We start from the raw sequence: 21770 nt of genomic DNA, 5'->3' as shown, positions 1-21770 counted from the left end.
TACAAATTACGCTGATTCATGATTTCGACTGGCTGAGAAACGCTGCCCGCCTGTCTGTCTCGTCTCCCGACCCCGACATTATTATGGGACAGCTGGAGATCGAATTTCATTATTGAAACAATGTTGCAAATGTCAGACAGACAGACAGCAATGTTTAAACAAATCTCCGCTATTGAAAAACAATTTCTAGTCTAAAAGAAATGGGAGATAATGTCTAGATGCTTTTTAAGTGGAGATAAAGTTTATAAATTGTCTGGCTGGGCTGAAGAGAGTGGATTGCGCAGTGAGATAGAACAGAGTAAAAAGACATTTCAACGGCAGTTTTAGCCGGTGGTAACTTCTGGAATAGACACTGTCTGGAATGCGATTTTAACCAATCAGCATCCAAGATTAGACCCACCCATTGTATACAGTCTAATGAATAGTATCATGTTTATAAACGACAAAGAAGGTAGGGCAGAACTGTGAGCAAGCTGCAGTTTCACATGGCAGCAATGTGAGTGGGTGGGGAAATGTTTTATTGGCACGAACAAGAACAGGTTCTAGGAACGACAACATCACCTAACAAAACAAAGAGGTCCTTTATATAGATTGCAACCTTTCCACACTACATTACCACGTTAGAGACTGATAAGCGTAATTAAAATGTCTGCTTAGCAACGAGATAAACATCTAATGACTATTCATGTGCAAGCTGGAAGCATTTATTCAGCGCCAGTGGAGATGAAGTGATAATGTTGTCTCTAAACGTTGGAGAGATGGAGACAGAGATAGGAGCGAAACTCAGGGTTCAAGCCAGTGTCACAAAACAAACCAGAGCCTGCGTCACCTAACAGGACCAGCAGACAATCTGGAGGGAACAGAAGACGTTATGTCTGGAGAGAAAGGCTCCAGTTGTTTGTGCAGCAGAGGGCTGGGGTAAGGCGCCTCAAGTGTCAATCAGAATGATTGATGGCTTGGGCTATGAAGGTAATGGTTGACGACAGCCCAGGTCCTGCCCCCTCAGCAGCCCTTTCCATAGGGCTCTTTAGGGAAGGAGATGTCCTGGTCGCGTGACCGGACCATCCAGATCAATAGGTTGTATGGGTGAACGTTTAACCTCTGCTGACCCTTGATTTGTCCTCTCCTTGTCAGCTGTCCTCCCCCATGTTGTGGAGATTGAGTTAAAGAACAAAGAAAGGAACCATGGAGGTGGTAGGAGGTGTGCTACTCAGCCTGGACTTGGCAAGCCCATCTCCTACCAAGACAAAACAGCTGACGAAGACCCGCCATTGTCATATGAGATCAGGGGGAGTCATGACACTGTCCACTGTTTTGACTTGAATCCTAAACATCTTCCAGATGTAAATGTATTCCAAACAAGGTGTGGCTTGCTAATCTCACACATCATGCTTTGTATGAATGTTACGCTCATAATGGGTCTTTACAGATTAAATTGTAAATTCATATTTTACCCTACTGACATTTTCCTATCACACCAATCTATTTCAAATAAGGTGGATTCAAAAATGCGAGGCAGTGTGAAACACTAATACATATCTTTGTATTATTGCACAAGGTCACATTCTAGGCTTTCATAGAGTAAGAAGGTGGGGAGAACCAAATGGAGACATGAGAGTTTAAGCCTTGTATAGAAATGTATAGATTAGACACTACAAAAGACACAAGGCATCCACAAAGACAGATGTATGGCTTGAGAAGTCCAGCAAAGTCAACCCTTTTAGTTTTTTTATTGCTTTAAGCCAATAAAGGAAATGAAAGTTGTATAATCTCAGTCCACTCCCTGACAATGTATTAGCAGACAACTCACGGTTATGCCTAAATCAAATCAAGTTATGAAGAAATACAAGGCTAGACTTTTCAGATAACTAAAAACACTGTATAGGTGCCTTCTCTGATTCAGAGGGGTTGGGTTAAATGCGGAAGACACATTTCAGTTGAATACATTCAGTTGGACAACTGACTAGGTTTCCCTTTCAAACCAAATACAAAAAAGTTCAAGCACCAAAATGGGAACACGCAAAAAAGTGCTGGCCTTTATGCAATCTTTGTTTACATTCCTGCTACTAGCTACCCCCCTTCAACGCCATATTGAGCGCCTGCCAATTTCCAGAATTCCCTTGGTTGCACAGTTCTGACATCAGCTGCACAGTAACTAGAAGCTGGACACTTTCCAACACTCTACTTCATAGCCAAAGGCCAGTATTCACTACACTTGTACTGCTTGGCTGTTGTTCAAACTGTAACTCCTCCCTGCTCTCTCCCTCCCAGACCCTTTAGTTACATCCCTTAATTTCTCCTTGATTCAACAGGAAGACTTTAATAGGGCTTCCCATGTCGCTGTTTCTTTTGTTTTCATTCCATAGTTTTTTGTGGGATGCCAAGTTCCATTAACCCTGTTCCTTCTTTGTGTTAAACGGAGCCTGTCGCACACCCAAAGGTTTCCCAGGGCACTAAGGCAGATCTGTAGAAAAATTCAGTTGTCAAACTGTCTTCAGCATATGATCCTCCAATGGTCTGTTGTGCACAATACAAAATGGTTGGATCACAAGTAAATACTGTGCGAAATGGACGCAATACTTCACTGATTTTGCTCCAAGTTTTGATTTCATTTATTTATAATCCGGCCAATGGACTACATTTGTATGAGCAAACCTTTATAGGCTAAATGGTTTCAGAGAGACAAACTGTTTTACAGTGGTTACACCAAAGGCAAAAAGGCTTAAGTCACATTTGAGCAAGGATGTTTCACTAATATTCAGAGTCATTGGCTGATCAATATCATGTTTTTAGGATTTAGGCCTAAATGTAGAAGTCTGTTAAATTATATTAAAAGCTAAACCTCAGGATATAGTGAAATTGTTTTTTTAGACAGTTCATATTTTTTTAGAATGAAAAAATTTAATTGTTACAATAAATAGACAGCAGCTGGTAAACACCAAGTCATACAAAATAAATAACGGTTTGAAAAATACTGAGATAAGCAAAAACGCAAAACTGCATGGCAGTTGCTTTTGACACGAACAAGTATGCTGGCCTAGCTATAGGCTACATGTATTTTGTCATTTGAGCGCTGACTAAACAGTCAGGAAGAAACTGTTAACACATTTCAGAAGCGAACATTAAGGAATGCCATCGGTATAGGAGTTGTATCAGCAGAATCGTGCTGGCGAGCAATCCCAATAAGTGGCACTCTGTATTGGCTCCAATTCGCCCTTCATTTCCTGTGGTCACTGCCCTTCCCCCATTCCATGTGTGTGTGTGCAAATCAATATTTAATGTCAAGTCCCTGATAATAGGGAGTGCAATGAATTTTTAAAGAGATACCCTCTTTACTGTCCATCTGTGTTCCATCTTCCCTGCTGTGTGTATTTAAAAATACAGAAGGAGAGAGACAAGAGTGGGTACAAAGGTTTTTTTTGCTTCTGGAGTTTTCTAGCCTGAGAATGGTAGTGTAATGGGAGAAGGGTTAGGCAATGGACAGTCGGGAGGTCAACACAATTATTTCTGAAGCACTCTCCGCCTTGTTTGTGGACAAGCAGCAGATTCCCCTTCAACACAATGACTGTTGTGATTAGTCAACTTTAAGGAACGTGGTAATTGTTATCCTAAAAGGCCCAAAAATACAAAAATCCCAGATAGTGGTTTCGTCTGGAAATCGTTAAGTTAAACGCTAATAATTTTACTTAAAAATGTCTCTTTATTTAAAAAGTGCTTGCAATGATCTTTGAATTGGACATGTTTGTTATAGAGGTCTGAATACACTGCATGCTGTCATCATAATTAAAACGTGTTTGAACAAATAGAAGAGGTGAATATGTATGTCTACACACTAGCTGCAGGGTTAATCAGTCAGTTCTGAACAGGGAGGTAAAACATGGAGTTTACCCTCTCATGGTTCTACAGTGCATCCATTTTATGCTAAATATTTTGCTGTGCGACCTAGACTTAATTTAGGAGCCAAAGTGCGCCTAGAAAAATCTAAGATTCTAGCTTTAATATTTTCTAATATTTTCCAACTTAGGCGCACACGTGCTCCTTGTAAAAAAAGGTCAGTGTTGTCACGCCCTGACCATAGAGAGCCTTTTATGCTCTATGTTGGTTAGGTCGGGGTGTGACTAGGGTGGGTTATCTAGGTTATTGTATGTCTATATTGGCCTGGTATGGTTCCCAATCAGAGGCAGCTGTTTATTGTTGTCTCTGATTGGGGATCATATTTAGGCAGCCTTTTCCCACTGGGTTTTTGTGGGATCTTGTTTTTTGGTTAGTTGCCTGTGAGCATGCCATTAGCTTCACGTTTCGTTTGTGCTTTATTGTTTTTTGTGCCGGTTCACTAAATAAATATGTTGAACCCATACCACGCTGCACTTTGGTCCGACAATCCTTACAACGACGTTCGTGACAAGTTTAGAACCCTGCCTCTGGTGAATGAGCACCAAGGCTGCTTCTGAAATGGCACCCTATTCCCTAGATAGTGCACTACTTCCTGGACAAAAGTAGTACAGTGAACAGGGTGCCATTTTGGACATAACGCAGGTACATTTTCACTGTGGAAGTAGCCCCAAAAGCACCAGATTCTCACCTCATGTGATTGTGATAATGGATGGTTATGATGACCTATGCCTTATCAGATGTCAAATAGTAACAGATACATGTAGGCCTACATGTTGGTAAAGAAAAGAAAAGTGAAAGATTCTCCCTCGTGTTTGAGGGAGTAAACAACTCAGAATGGAAAAAGAGGGCCGGGTAGTAGTAAAACAAGTGCTGTCATATAAAAATATCTGAGGATAGGTGTATGTATAGGTGTCAGGGGGTGGGGATGGGGATGGGTCTCACTAAAATAACACCGTTCAAATGGCACTATACCAGGGGCAAATCAGTTTAACTGGCAAACATTATCCACTGCTGGTATAATTTGATATCCACCCAATGAATCATTTTTTAAATTCAGCTGCCTCTGGCAGATATATTCTATCAGAGGCTACTGGCAACCTGCCTAGAAATGTTGATTAATTAATGACCACATATTTTATCAGACCTCCGCCCAGACCACATTGAGGCTGATTTAGTCAGACCTTTCTTCAGCCAAGAGCATAGACACTCCTATGTTTCATGACCAGGTTTGACTAAAGGCAGCTATACACTGGCTGTCATGTAACATGGACATCCATAATACGCTCACCTGAATGTCTAGTTTGTATGTAGGGCCCACATATCAGATTGGAATGGTTCCAACTGGCACAGACTGATAGAGACATGCAGCATTCTGAGAGGGTCTGGGTCCAGAACAGACAGATTATCACGCTCCCTCAGGCACATTCCAACTGCCTCCACCCACCTACCCAAAATAAACTCTACAGTCTTAACCCCTTCCTCCCCAGGGAGAGGCACAGACCATCACAATACTTCTACTCAGCTATTATCGTAAGAAAAACACATTTAACTGGGGGGGAGGGTAGGCAAAGAAAAAAAACATACTGGCACTCTTAATTATTAACTGTCAACAATATTCATCATTTCTGAGGTAACCATGATATAACTCGGATCATTTCAGCAACACTAACCATGTTTCCATCCACAGTTTTTATGCGAATAAAGTCATACCGTACAAAATAAAATCCCGACAGCTGTGATGGAAACAGGAAGTTTCGATACAAATTTTATAAATGCCGACAGATCATTTGTTTGTTTGACATGGTGGGATTTTTTTGTGTCTGTAAAATGTATTCTGCGAGAAATGGCGGTGGAAATGCCTTTATGTGCAAATATTAATATAATGGCCATCGTATCGAAGTAAACTTGGAGTCACTCGATGATATGGTGTGTGGTCCTCCCACTACGACTCGGTAAACCATGCAGTTTGTCAGGCTGAAGATGAAATAAGATGAACTTCACAGGGTGGTGAAAGTGCACAGTGCTCCTTTCCAATAAATACCGAGGGTCTTATTCTGGTGACATGATGATCGATGCTTGACAGCCGTTTGACAAATAAAAATATTCTCTCTTATCCATAATAGTCTCACCATGTAGACTGTATCCGCAAGCTGTCGGCTAGAGCGCACGTGCCGAGACCAGAGTAGGCACATTTGCTATTTGTGAGAAAACTGTAGAGTTGAAAATGCGATGGAAATTATATTGAACTTTAAAAAAATGATTCGGTACATGAAAACTTAAGGGAAAAGGTACATTTTTCAGGACGTCATCACGCGCTGATTTTTATCTGCAACAAGACAATTTGGTGGAAATCCACCACTGGTGGAAAAACGTGAATATTCACAGGGTAATCCGTCGCCAATTGGATGGAAACCTAGCTACTGACATTTCCTGATAAGATGTACTACAACATGACAAATGCAACACATTTTGCAGTGGGTCTTATAACACAGTCAAACATTTGTTGAAAGCAACAATTTAAGTAACTCACATTAAAAAGGCACATATCCTTTTAGATAAACTCATAAGACGTGTAATTATGGTTTAAAAAAAATCTAGTTACACTGCAATATGACCAAATACACAAACTCCCCTATACATTACCACCAGTTTTGTGTCATTATTACATAACTTCCGAAGTCTGATCAAATAATGACAATCTGTGTAGCAAACCTTGCATTTCCCAATTTTTCTAAAATACCCTGTGGCAGCGTTTACAGCGGCTGGCTTATGCAGAAGTGCATATTTCTGACAGCTAGGCATGTTAGTGCTAACAATCATGTTTTATGGTTGATAATACTTTGTTTTCACACCAGATAATATCATTTAGGTTTAAATAATGCAATTGAATTCACAGGTTTAACCTATTATTTTCCCACAACTAACCTTTAGCATTGCTAAACCAGGCATTAGCATTAGCTACAATGGAAACATATGCATAAACAATGTGGATGCAGGACTGCCCTGTGTCCTGCACATGTTTTTTTTGTTGCCATTTGCCATTGTTTTACGCTAGGAGTATAAATGCAATGTCCCAGATTTAAATGTATGTACCAAATGGTTAATGTTTGTTCTTGAGAGCAACTAAATGTACTACTGCGCTCAACTACAGCTGCTCATAACCAAAATCCTTTACATTAAACACGAGACTGCTAAGGAAGTTTAAAGGTAGACTCAGCATATATGACATCCTCATACACAACTAGGCGTCTTCCTGCTTACATCAACAGAATTGAAATTTGCCAAGACTCTTTCCAATGTGAGCATACCTCAATGGAGGGAGGGTGCAAATGGGAGAGCCCCGCTGTGTATTATGATATCCTACTACTACTGAGTGTACTATAACATTTACATTTTTGTCATTTAGCAGACTCTCTATCCAGAGTATACAGGGGCAATATGGATTAAGTGACATGCTACAGGGCTCATGACAGATCCCCCCCCCCCCGAGTCCTACCTGTCTGAACTGCTCTTCGTAGGTCCAGTCCCCATGGTCCAGACCACCCAGCTGGCTCTGGGATCCATGTGGGGGGAGGATGGCCGCTCGGGGCTCCTGGTCTAGGTCGGTGCTGGGCCGGGCCGGTTTCAGCAGTTGGGAGTGGGGGTGCAGCTGGCGGTGAGGCAGCAGCAGGATGCCCTTCCCCGGGGCCACCGCCTCCCGGCCTGTAGGCAGGCCCTCGTTGACTAGCTCGTCCTCGTAGTCCTCCTCCATCTCCCCCTCAAAGTCCTCCTCATCCCACTTCTGCTTTCTGCAGCCGAGAGAAAAGCCACGCCACCCGCATGTTACACCATACACAAAATGGCATATACCTGAAATATACCTGTATACTGGTGCACTTGTGTAACCAGTAAGGGCAATGATCACATTCGATGGAAAGCTAGCTAACACACTATTGAAACTTTAAAAAGGTGTTGCATTATATAGGCTAAATGGTAAAGATTGAGGAAATGTGTATGAAACGCTCACCCATTACAAGTGAACAAAGACCAGACAAAACCCTAGACCAGAGCAAAGCACCCAGTCAGACATTCAAGGTGAAATGAAGACAACAGGGTAGAAGAATGAGGCAGTCCTACTCACATCTGCTCCTCTTCCACAGAGTCCATCATATCCTTGTACTGCTCCTCTCCTTCCTCATCCTCGTCATCCTCCTCCTCTCCCTTAATGCTGCGCTCTGAAGTGGGGCTGTCTGAGGCCCTCTGCAGCCCTGCCGCCACTGCTCTCATAGCTGCCAGCGCCGCCATCTGGGCGTGCTCCGCCTCAGGGGCGGGGCTTCCCATCAGCTCATCCCCAATGCGGGCGGAGGTACATCTGTGACCCTGCAGAGCGCCACCCTGCTGCAGCTGCTGCTGCTCCAGTTCCATCAGCAACTTGGCCCTCTGCTGCCTGTGAAGGTTCTCCATCACGGCTTGAAGCTTCATCTCAAGGGAAAGTGATGCACCAGTCAGTGGTCTCCTTCCCTTCCCCCCTGAACAGCTCCAGTCACAGGGGCCGGTGGGGGCTGCCACCTCTCTAAGTCCTGATGCTGAGGGGCTGGATAGAAGGCCTGACCAACTAACTCAGCGGCTGCAGAGCTCTTTTGACGGGTAGGTTCTTGAAGAGTGGGAAGGGTTCTTAGAGCGATGAGACATGCACTCGGACACTGTCCACAGCTCCGGAGCCGGAAGACTCTTGTGCCGTTTCTCAGTGCAGGGAAGGTCAGTGAAGTCTCACCACTTAGCAGCGTCCATGTGAGTGCTGTACTTAAGAACTAGTGGCTGAAGATCTCTCTGTGGACTTCACGGGAAGGGCTTTACCAGGGCGGGTGGAAAAGAGAAAAACACATGTGAGACAAAGCACCAGCCACTGCTTCAACATTTTTCACATGTTGGTAAGCACACACAGTACCAGTCAAAAGTTTAGACACCTACTCATTCAAGGGTTGTTCTTTATTTTTACTATTTTCTACATTGTAGAATAATAGTGAAGACATCAAAACTATGAAATAACAAATATGGAATCATGTAGTAAACAAAATAAAGTGTTAAACAAATCAAAATATATTTTCTATTTGAGATTCTTCAAAGTAGCCACCCTTTGCCTTGATGACAGCTTTGCACACACTTGGCATTCTCTCAACCAGCTTCATGAGGTAGTCACCTGGAATGCATTTCAATTAACAGGTGTGCCTTGTTAAAAGTTAATTTGTGGAATTTCTTTCCTTCTTAATGCGTTTGAGCCAATCAGTTGTGTTGTGACAAGGTAGGGGTGGTATACAGAAGATAGCCCTATTTGGTAAAAGACCAAATCCATATTATGGCAAGAACAGCTCAAATAAGCAAAGAGAAATGACAATCCATCATTACTTTAAGACATGAAGGCCAGTCAATTCGGAAAATGTCTATGCATGCCAACCATGTGATCTCAATCAGTTTCATGGGAAGATGCATTTAGATCTTGAGTTATGTAAGCTACAGCAGGGTTTCCCCAAAGTCGGTCCAGGGGCCCCCCTGGGTACATGTTTTGCACTACACAGGTGATTCAAATTACCAACTCATCATCAAGCTTTGATTGGTTGAATCAGTTGGCACTACACAAAGCAAAAACAAGACATGCATCGGGGGGGGGGGCATAAACAAGTTTATTTTGCCTAGTGGTGCGCGCTGTTGAGTATTGGCCACCATTCGCACAATCATTATAAAATCGTATAATTAAAGAGGTGGTATTTTTGTCTTAAAGTTACGTTATACTATGCTATTATATTCGGTTCTGTATAATACTGTCATTATGTGATCTTTCAGACATTGATTCAGCTTTCTTAAATGAGCACCATTCGCCAGAGTAGTCTGTTCTCTGGGTAGCCGAACGAGTAGAGACGGTGCGCAAAGTAAAGAATCCTGCACATGCGCAGAAGCTTCTGACCTTTAGCTGTCGGGAAGAGGGGTCTAGAGAAGTTGGATCCGCAGCCACTCAGTTTCATTTGAAGGACAGGGTGGACTGTAACAGGGTTGACAATTTTCTCTTAAATGTGTGTTGTGTGCAACAGGGAGGGGCAATTGAATACAAGCCTAACAAAAAATGTAAACTAGCCTATCTTTCTATGGGTAACAGGGTCGACGTGTTACGCTCATCAGCTTTGACACTATGATTTCACTAATAGATGTTCAATGTTTCTTAATTATAATATCTATATTTAAGGAATAGTTTTAACATATTAAAACGAGAGTTCAACTCACAGGAGAGGGTTGACCTTCAACCTGAGGGACAAACGTAAATGAATCACATTAGAAAAGTAAAAATCTTCAGAAATTCCTTTCCCAAAGTTACAAAATAACTAGGGCTTTACAGTGATGGTAGAAACTTGGGAAAATCTTGGGGTTAGGTGGGTTAAAATATTCCTAGAAGTTGGTCAAACATTACGTGAGACAAGCCAAAATTGGGATTTTCTGAGAAAACAAAGAACATACTTTAATGACAACACACTTCTATTAGAATGGTTTTGTTTCATTTAGTTAGATGTCTGTGATCCAACTGTTAAATTTAGTGTTTTACCAACATTTACACACATAATGGCTGAAGGACATAAAAGGCACCCTATTCATGGTAGGACATATTTTTGGTCAGAAATTCAAATATAAGGGGGAAATCCATGACACAGCCCCGATTTGCATGACCAGTATGCAATTTGTCCAATAAAACATTACTCAGAGTATTTTCTAGGATGACTAAGACCTATTTGTACTGTACTCAAATGACTCACATGAACAGCAATTCATAGGGAGATATGCCAGATTTGACACCTACAGTGCCTTCAGAAAGTATTCATACCCCTTGACTTATTCCACATTTTGTTGTGTTACAGCCTGCGTTCAAAATGGATTCAATATAATTTTTTCTCTCGCCCATCAACAACCAATACCCCATAATGACAAAGTGAAAATATGTTTTTATAAATTGCTTTACATTTATTGAAAATGAAATACAGAAATGTCTCATTTACATAAGTATTCACACCCCTGAGTCAATACATGTTAGAATCCCCTTTGGCAGCGATTACAGCTCTGAGTCTTTCTGGGTAAGAGCTTTCCACACCTGGATTGTGCAACATTTGCCCATAATTATTTTCAAAATTCTTCTGTTAAATTGGTTATTAATCATTGCTAGACAATCATTTTCAGGTCTTTCCATAGATTTAAGTAGATTTAAGTCAAAACTGTAACTCAGACATATTCACTGTCTTCCTGGTAACCATCAAATGTGGAAAAAGTCAAGGGGGTGTGAATACTTTCTGAAGGCACTGTAGTTGCTTCTACGGTCTCCATTTTGACTGAACAAGGCCTAGGTCACATCTAGGTCAGAACAAAGATAAGCTTTACACATGTTGCTCTAGAAACAATAGGACACACTGACAGGGATATGAAGACAGATTCTCCTAGCAGGTGTTGAACAGACTAGGTTGCCTCTGGAATGACACCCTGGCCAATACCCTGTACTGCACTGCTTTTGACCATAGGCCTATGACTCCAGTCATGAGTGTTCACGATGAATGTGCTTCTTTACTCATTACAAAATCTACTGCTTTCACATAGGATTCACTGTATTTTGCCTGTAAAATAAATTGACCAATGCTTATATGACCCCCTTACAAACAGGCCCATTTTTACCACATTCTTGCCTGCATACTCCTTTTAAACCTCCCATGAGCATGCTGGGATGCCAGGGAGGAGTGGTAGTAGTGGTGTGCAGATGTGGGTGGGCGTCTATTTTAATAAATCCATTGAATATACACCATCAAAAAGAAATCCATTATTAATTCGTTTAGGCCGGTCCTAAGAAACATAAGAGTAACGAAATGCATTTTCAAAACAATAAAATGGCATGGTTTGAGTTTAATTATTCTACACCCAAATTAATTAAATCAATAGTTCATTATTTTGTTCATTAAACAGACAAGACACACCTACCACGATCACAGTCAACACACATATTTTGTATTAAGAATATAATGGAATATAACAGAATAAAATACAAAGAATATTTTTCCCGACTGAAAATAATAGCAATCCTATTTTCAAAAGCTGTCTTGTGTTCATATTTCACGACCTCCGTTGGCTTTTGGAGTTGCCTATACGCGATCGGGCAAAATAATAGGCCGACACTTGATTTGGGCTGCATTATTGCATGCTAAAAGTTTCTGATCAGTGATAGATGAGCAAACGAATAGATGAGCTATACCACCTCCACTTTTTTACCGAAATGATTACTAGGTCGTTAAGCGGAAAATAAAAACGTTTTGGCTTTGATACCGGCAATACCTTTCAGATAAAAGGAAAAGGCGGAAAAAAAGTTGGCGGTACGGTAAAGTTGGCAGAAAAACGTCTTAGTATGAATGGGATAATACAGTGACTAAAACAGCACTGGCAAACCTCTTTGTCCCTTCTATGGGCTTGTGTGTCAGGAGACAAGAAATAAACACCAGATGAACAGTTGTACTAGCAGAGGTGAGAGACATTCAATATTGATTCACGCAACATTATTTTCTGGCACAGAGGGCAACTGTGTCACTGCAGTTGTTGGATCCAAAATAGTAGCTATAGAACATCATACAATACATGGCCAAAAGTATGTAGACATGCTCGTCAAACATCTCATGCCAAAATCATGGGCATTAATATGGAGTTGGTCCTCCCTTTGCTACTATAACAGGCTCCACTCTTCTGGGAAGGCTTTTCACTAGATGTTGGAACATTGCTGCGGGGACTTGCTTCCATTCATCCACAAGAGTATTAGTGAGGTCAGGTGCTAATGTTGGGGGATTAGGCCTGGCTCGCAGTCAGCGTTCCAATTTATCCCAAAGGTGTTTGATGGGGTTGAGGTCAGGGCTCTGTGCAGGCCAGTCAAGTTCTTCTACAACGACCTCGACAAACCGTTAAGATTTCCCTTCACTGGAACTAAGGGACCTAGCCCAAACCATTATTCCTCTTCCACCAAACTCTACAGTTGGCACTAAGCATTGGGGCAGGTAGTGTTCTCCTGCATCTGACGAACCCAGATTAGTCCGTCGGACTGCCAGATGGTGAAGCGTGATTCATTACTCTAGAGAACGTGTTTCCACTGCTCCAGAGTCCAATGGCGGCGACCTTTACACCACTCCAACCGATGAATGGCATTGCGCATGGTGATCTTAGGCTTGTGTGCGACTGCTCGGCCATACTTTTGGCCATATAGCGTATCATATTGTATCAACTTCTATAGCACTATGGTAACAAGTATCTTGTCTGTTTATTGCAACCATAAAACTAGACTAGGGGTTACAGACCAAAACTGTGGTGTTGCTATTACATTCTAAACATACATGTTGAATCATCAACAGTCAAATGCATTGACCATAATTATTTATCTTACGCCAATTTGCAGCCCCCAATGTTTCACAATACAGTTTCATTAGCCAGTGGTTAAGCCCAATTCAAAACTGACCGCTTCACGAATTTGGCACAAAATGTGCTTCCCTATATTTGGAAATATTCCATTACAGAGACACACCATAGCAGAACTGCAAACTGCTTTCAAGGTCTTTGCTGTTCCTGATTAAAATACATTGAATTGTGGGAGGTGTTAGTGGTTTCTCTGCTTCAAATGCCTTTTTTGGTGGCCAACATCTTTGATTTCCCACAGACATGGCAAGATAGAGTGAGGACTGTATGTGTTAGATCATCCATTCATCATTCTGATTGTCAATAGGGAACACTGAAGCACTGCATCGCATTAATCACCATTATATAAACAACTTTGGGACTATATCAATGATTCATGTGATTGCATAATAATGCCATTATCATTCATCTTTGTTGATGTAAAACTGATGTAGGTGTGGTCAGCCTTCTGGTACAAACAAGTTATTTTGCGTCAGAGGTGGTGAATGGCTCGGGCAAACTGAGTAACTTCAGTATACTGCTCTACACTACACACAATGTGAACCACAACCTTGAGTCAATCACTGTATCATTGCAACCTATTTAAATGTATTTTGGCTTCAAACTACAGCAATGGACACCCATAAGTGATCTGACCATAGGGTTATTGTTGGAGGCTAGATGAAACTGGATGAGGGGGGAACTGCCACGAAGCCAACCGGGTGGACAGCCGGTTTAAAAGAAGGATAAGAGACGAATGATGAGAGCTATTGGGTTAATCCTCTGGTTACCTACTGGCACAGAGGCTGCGGGAGGGGTGAGGGTGGAAGATTGTGAGGTCTGAACAAACAGGACAAAGAGATAAGGAAAGCGCTAAGGGTCTAATTCCAAAGTGATAAAGGGTCTCTGCCGCCTCACATAAAGGGTGCTCTAATATTCAACTATAGTCTCCTAAAGAACACATGAGACAGTACAGAGCACTAAAATTGTGCATTGGTAACGTTTGTAATTTGCAGTGTATATTTAACCGGTAAGCTGGTATTGGACAGAAAAGCGCTAGTTGAGTTTGGAAGTGTGTAGGGATCTATCCAACATATTCTGAGACTACGGACCACATCTTGACATCTCCTTTTTGCTTAGAATACAGGTGGAGGCCTTTTGCAGACCAGATAATCACCATAATACATAAGGTCCTTTTCTAAAACCTGGTCAATAGTGCTGGTCTTGATTACTGGTATGTGGTATTCTGTCACATTCCTCCAAGTATTACCTCTGGAGAGAATAACACTGCTTCTATTGAGCCCATTACACTAACAACACGATCATTCAGGAAGTGTCACCAGCACTTTCCACCAACCTCTTCCACAATACATTCAGAATGGGGCTCAAATCTGATTAGCAAAGCCAGCCATTAAATTACGTTGGTCGAATTTCAGAATAATCGTAATCCAATGATCTCCTTATTATAAAAGTTTAGAGGAATTTTGGAGAGTTTTCAATCAAACACACATATTCAGCCATTTTGAAAATGCTGACACAGGTAGTAACCTACTGACTATTCACTTCAATATAGTCCTGATGGAATGAAACTGCAAACCAGTTTTTATTCATTTTTCAGAGCAAAAGCATGGTCAATCAATGGGACTGAAAATACATGAAGGATGGATGGATTGACTATGGCCTGTGCTCATCTCTGAATGATAGGCTAACACTAGGCTAGCAACATGGCTAGCAACAACCCTGCTATCAAGAGCAGCATTGTACTCTCCATTGAGCCATGGGAGGGAAATAGTGTGACGTGGAAGTCAACCTACGATTGGCGCAGTCAGGATTTCAGTTGAAACTAGGGCTGTGGCGATCACAAAATTGTCAGCCGCTGATTGTCAAACGAATAACGGTCGGTCTCACGGTAATTTACATGAACACATTTAGCATCTCCTGGATTCCACACAGATGCAGACCTTTGGGAACATCTACATTTTAAAAAGTCGAATAAATCCATGCAATATAGCCTACACCTTCACAAAAAATACATTATTTATTTTAGACGGGTCTAAAGAAGCATGATATGAAGAAAATTTGGTCTATTTCAGAAGAAAAGCATACAGAAGAAAAGAAAAGCATACTCTCTGTGGGCTACACTAGTTCATTTAGCAGACAAGATTTGCTTAGAATTCCGTGGCATTATTTTATATTATTATATACTATGAAGAATACAATTGAATAGAAAATATATTTTCTCCAAACGAGTGCGCACATGCAACTAATTTGTGTTGAGTGGTTAACAAAGAAATAGGTATTCCTATATGCTTAATTTAGAGTTATGTAACTTTAGTTCTACAAACGTAGGGCTATAGGTTTAGATTTTTAATACACTGTAATGCTGTATGATGCAACTGTAATGATGATTTCAAAAAAGGTACTTGTAAGGCATGGGCTCTGCTTTGTTTTTTGTGCAGGCTGTACACACTTTATCAGTCTCTCATTCACAATTTGACAAGCACTTGATAATGCCTCGAATTTCACGGTGGCATCCGCTTTGTGTGGCTGTAATGCACCCTAAAAAAATCCATGCCTTCTGATATCCAATGGCCGTTGTGCTGGAGTGCTGCGTTGTGCCCTTCTCCCTGAGTGCTGCCCGCTCTCACATGGCTCTCAATCATGTGATTGGGTATTTCTCACAGGCTACAAGTGAAGACAGACACATCGGGGATGCAACTGCACCTGTCCTTATCTAATTCTGAGGTGCATATTGAAGATATTGGAAGAATTGTCCACATTTACTTTTCATCAGCCAACAAAAAGAGTAGGCCTAACAAACAACAAAAGCACTAGCCTATGTCAATCTACTATCCCCATAGTACAAAAGTTGACCTATTCTGTGCTAGAAAAAAATATTCCAAACATAGTCTAGGACAGTTGTGGGATGTGATAGATCCCACTAGCATACAACCACTAGCATCAAAAATAAAAATTTTACGCAAAGTGGCTGACGCAACAGATCAGAACGTTTAGTTTTAAATGTCAAATAAAAAAAAATGTATTAGTCACATCCGCCGAATACAACAACAGGTGTAGACCTTTTGGGATGGTGGGTTTGTGCCCATAGGCAACGTTGTTGCCAGTGTTGTCTGGTGAAGACCTGCCTTACAACAGGCCTACAAGCCCTCAGTCCAGCCTCTCTCAGCCTATTGCGGACAGTCTGAGCACTGATGGAGGGATTGTGCGTTCCTGGTGTAACTCGGGCAGTTGTTGTTGCCATCCTGTACCTGTCCCGCAGGTGTGATGTTCGGCTGTACCGATCCTGTGCAGGTGTTGTTACACGTGGTCTGTCACTGCGAGGATGATCAGCTGTCCGTCCGGTCTCCCTGTAGCGCCGTCTTAGGTGTCTTACAGTACGGACATTGCAATTTATTGCCCTGGCCACATCTGCAGTCCTCATGCCTCCTTGCCTAAGGCACGTTCACGTTCACGCATGACCAGGGACCCTGGGCATCTTTCTTTTGGTGTTTTTCAGAGTCAGTAGAAAGGCCTCTTTAGTGTCCTCTTTAGTGTCCTAAGTTTTCATAACCTTGACCTTAATTGCTTACCGTCTGTAAGCTGTTAGTGTCTTAACGACAGTTCCACAGGTGCATGCTCATTAATTATTTATGGTTCAAGCATGGGAAACCATGTTTAAACCCTTTACAATGAAAATGTCTGAAGTTATTTGGATTTTTACGAATTATCTTTGAAAGACAGGGTCCTGAAAAAGGGACGTTCCTTTTTTTGCTGAGTTCATGAAGGTAGAGATATTAAAGTGACTATGCACAGATGATAACAAGAGAGTAGCAGCGGTCAGCGGTGTAAGAGAGGTGGGGCAATGCAAATAGCCTGGATAGCCATTTGACTAGGTGTTCAGGAGTCTTATGGCTTGACTTTGCGCTCTGGTACCGCTTGCTGTGCGGTAGCAGAGAGAACAGTCTTTGACTAGGGGGGCTGGAGTCTTTGACAATTTTTAGGGCCTTCCTCTGACACCGCCTGGTATAGAGGTCCTGGATGGCAGGAAGCTTGGCCCCAGTGATGTACTGGGCCGTTCGCACTACCCTCCATAGTGCCTTGCGGTCGGAGACCAAGCAGTTGCCATACCAGGCAGTGATGCAACCAGTCAGGATGCTCTCGATGGTGCAGCTGTAAAACCTTTTGAGGATCTGAGGACCCATGCCAAATCTTTTCAGCCTCCTGAGGGCGATTAGGTTTTGTCGTGCCTTCTTCTTGGTGTGCATGGACCATGTTAGTTTGTTGGTGATGTGGACACCAAGAAACTTGAAGCTCTCAACCTGCTCCACTGCAGCCCCGTCGATGAAAATGGAGGCGTGCTCGGTCCTCTTTTTCCTGTAGTCCACAATCATCTCCTTTGTCTTGATCATGTTGAGGGAGAGGTTGTTGATAAACTATTACGTTATTTCTTCATTATAAGTGCAGCAATGCGCACATGGCAGTAGGCTATAAGCATGAATGTTCCATTAGCGGGAAAACACCATTATCAAAATAGTGAATTTTTAATGGTGAAAATGATCTTCCCCAAACTTGAAACTCACTCGCTGCTTATGTATGCCAGTTAGGCTCTACACCCCTTGTAAAGCGGCATAATGTGCTTAATTTTATGAAGTTATTTGGCCACTTTAGTTGTGATACAAACCTCATCAAAAAGTAAGCCTAAGGGCTAGGCTACATGAGGTGTGCAACCACGATTCGAAAAAGTTTAAACAAAAATAAGGCAGTTTCTTATGCTGGGCATTATTCACAAGTGATATTATATAATTCACAGGTGATAGGCTAATAGTCACTCATCAGACTATTCTTGATTTAATCTTGTCTTTGCATATACTAAATAATATGTGTGCGATTCATTTTCAAGCCAGCCGGTGTGGCGGTAATACGGTCATCGCAACAGCCCTAATTGAGACTATACGTTCCAGATTGACCATGCAGAAGAGTAAACCAGCCACGTACTTCCAATAAGAAAGCTAAAATCAGAGAATAAGGTTGCTGTAATTGGAAAGTCATCAACAACTTTAAAGGAGATGTAACTAATTCAGTTTGATAGGTTCTCTCTACTGCAGCACCAGCAATGGCCATTGCAGTTTTGCTAGTGCTCAGTTGTCTAGGTTCTGACAACAGCACTCTGGCTTCTGAATCAATGGTGATCTTAATATATCAGATCTCCTGCGTAACAAACAACTAAACCTTGCACAGCTGTTGCAACTGTAAGACTACTCTTGTATAGGATGAATGAAACACACATAGATGTTATTTGACCCCTGAAATGAAATTCTGCCTGTCGATACAGTTAGTTCTCTCTTGTGGATATTGGCCTTTCACTGCCCATTATCCATTATCCGCTGTTTGCACATAACATTGATAATGTCTGATTCTATTAATTCCTTTAAAAAGCACTATTATTTATATAATTTCCCGGAGATTTCAGAAACAGCCCTAGAAATGCATTTCCTAGATAAGACGCAGTGAGACTCACTTCCATGTTCACTCTTTACATGACACAGGAAAATAATTCTCCCTAAGGACTGAGCTGAAGAGGCTGAACTTAATATGCGTATGAAGTGTATTTACATTGAAACACCAATGCCCCAAACTGGATTAACTTGTTGATTCATAAAATTGCAGAGGCCATAGTCACCACTAGCCGGCTTCTGCCCAACACCCTGTCTTGAACTCAGTCATTGTTACTAGCCAGCTACCACACAGTACTCTACCCTGCACCTTAGAGACTGCTGCCCTATGTACTGTACATAGTCATTTAACACTGGTACCTTTAATCATGTTTACATACTGTTTTACCCACTTCATTTGCATATACTGTCTTCTAGTCATCCTATATAACTGCTGTACATACCTTTCCTATTCAGTATATATTCACACACACCGGACTCTGACATTGCTTGTTCTGATATTTCTTTGTATTTTTGGGATTTGTGTGCATTGTTAGGTATACTGCACTGTTGGAGCTAGAAACATAAGCATTTCGCTGCACCTGCAATAACCTGCGATGCCAATAAAATTTGATTCAATTTAATCTTGTACAATCCAGCCATTGTCTGGGTAAGTGAGGAGCGATAGGCAGGAAACAGCTCTTTGGCATGGATTCCTAATCTAGTCTGGTGAAATAATTTACACATACATGTGGGCTACATGACACATGCTGTGTGCCTGTGTATGCAAAACATGCAACCGACTCGGGAGCCCAGTCGGGAAAATATAGTTATCCAGTACCTCCGTCTTGATTTTATTCTGGAGGCAAGTTGCCAACTTGCTCATTCAGCACACATTCATGCCAAGGGGTGTAAATATGAAGCGCATATAAACTCCTAGATGGACACGTGCGAAGCTCTGTGTTGGTCTCAAGGCAGACACATGTAAGGATAGTCCTGGATGACTCTGGCTTTCAATATAATTGCACTGGCAATTGTCCACACAAAATGTATATCAATGTTATTGGTGGACAAATAACATGGCTCTTCCCACAGAAAGATTCTTACCCAAGCTTCATTCCACCTACATTACGTCACTATCAGTCTTCCGGGATTCCCCCATGGCTTCAACCCAAAGAGTGAAGTAGTGTTTTTCTTTTCCTTTTTTGTCAGGAGAAACACAGAAACTGCTTGTGTGCCAGAAGGAGACTTTGATATGTGGGTTTTGGCAAAGGAACAGCTGAAAACGAGCCAACTCACTACACTTCCCCTTTAAAATGGCAGGGAACCTACAGTAGTGGAGTAAAGAGGCAGGCAGTTGGGGACCAGTCACACACACACACACACACATTTTGGGTTTGTGTGGTCACTGAGCAGCAGTAATAGAAAACGACATACGATATTACAATTATACAAGACAACAGATGTCAATTTACATTTTATAGTAACAAATATATCTGAGCAACAACAAGACGATGACAGTACAAAAGCATGATCACTACAAATAAAGCACTCAGTTCAAGCATACAGTATTTGACGTTGTTGAAGATTTATCCTCCTTTAAAAACAAAATCTCAATTCATTGGCCTTGTGGTTACTGTTCACTGATACTATAGACTTATTCAAATTGCTTACTTGTCTGTTATGAATATGTCTCGCAAATATCACAAGATGTATGTAATACGGCAAAACTAAATGTGTATTTAGAGGACGGTCATCCTTTGTGATATGAAGTCACTTGAAACCAATTACACTGTAGATGTAAGATTGGATAGTAACAATATTTCACCAGTCATTTCTATCGTAACTATAGCTAAAACTGATATAAACTGAGCTACATTGAGATATAAACGTGTCTATAAAAACGTACATTTCAACAGCAAACATAGGCCACATTTTTCTTCTTCATATTTTGCCAGTGTGTTCATAAACAACTACGCTGTTAGGCGAGTCTGTATTTTCAATGCACCTGGGAAAAGGAGACATTCACACAAGGCTATAGCAGAGAACTATTGGACGGATGTTAAGCTCATAGCTTAGAAACACGATAGCTCATTTCAAATGGGTTTTTAGCTATTGTAATGTATCGACAAGGATGAAGATGCTGTCACTGTTCTACAAATTGCCCTTGTTTGACTACTTTAAAAAATAAATAAAATGACTGCTGATTGAATTCCAGATGCAACAACAGGATTAGTGTCGTGTTACTGGAAATAGTGAATCATTCTGTTACAACACTGAATTTATATTGAGCGTTCAAGACACAATGTGCAGAATCTCGTTGTTTATATAATTCCTGACATATTCTGTAAAACATAACTAAGTATCATTCCATTAAACAAAAGTATGAAGATCTCCAATAGTTTTTTTTTCACACAAAAAAAACAAGAAATAAAAAAAGAGTGAGGGACCAGGAATATTTTCCACAAAAGGTTAAACATTTTTTTTTTTTTAAGTCAGCTGACTCCCCGGCTTCCTAGAAAAATTACTTTATCTCGAGACTACACCATGTACAAATCATATGATAGATGGTACATGTCCAACCAAAAGTACTTGTTTGTTTTCCGGCTCACTATTTCAGTTACAGTTTCCACTTTGATGGAACTACAAAAGCGCTTCCTTAGTGAGCCCAGTTTGGGCTCTGAACACATTCTAAACAATTTCTTGGACACAACATGTGGCCAGCTGTAACATAAATTCTGCCTTGACAAGGCATGTTATTCATTAGACTGCCTTCATTATGCAAAGACATTTGGCCTTTAAGATCTGAGCTTGATCGACCTACCATACGTTTCTAATCCAAAGAGGTCCAATCACTGAGCAAATCCCCCTTTTCTTAACGAGGACTCATTGCAGGCTAATATGGAGAATGGCCCGCCATTGGAAAAGGAATATGTATGGGATGCTGAGTTACAGTAGGCTATAAATATGGAACGGCACCAAGTGAGCAACTATGGTTTCATAATTTGGCAT

General features: G+C 41.4%; 1 protein-coding gene across 1 annotated transcript in view; it reads right to left on the bottom strand.

Annotated features, from left to right (window-relative positions):
• The window catches only part of LOC120054692 (AT-rich interactive domain-containing protein 3A-like), a 40028-nt gene that overhangs the window by 16143 nt on the left and 2115 nt on the right, over nt 1-21770 (bottom strand). Inside the window, exons 2-3 of the mRNA XM_039002231.1 lie at nt 8015-8724; nt 7391-7682 (exon numbers count right to left, since the gene is read on the bottom strand). Coding sequence (XP_038858159.1) covers nt 7391-7682; nt 8015-8355 — 633 coding nt within the window. The 5' untranslated portion in view covers nt 8356-8724. The remainder of the gene's footprint in view (nt 1-7390; nt 7683-8014; nt 8725-21770) is intronic.

This window comes from Salvelinus namaycush, chromosome 10, assembly GCF_016432855.1.
Source record: "Salvelinus namaycush isolate Seneca chromosome 10, SaNama_1.0, whole genome shotgun sequence".
Classification (NCBI taxonomy): domain Eukaryota; kingdom Metazoa; phylum Chordata; class Actinopteri; order Salmoniformes; family Salmonidae; genus Salvelinus; species Salvelinus namaycush.
This window is presented reverse-complemented; position numbering and strand designations above follow the sequence as displayed.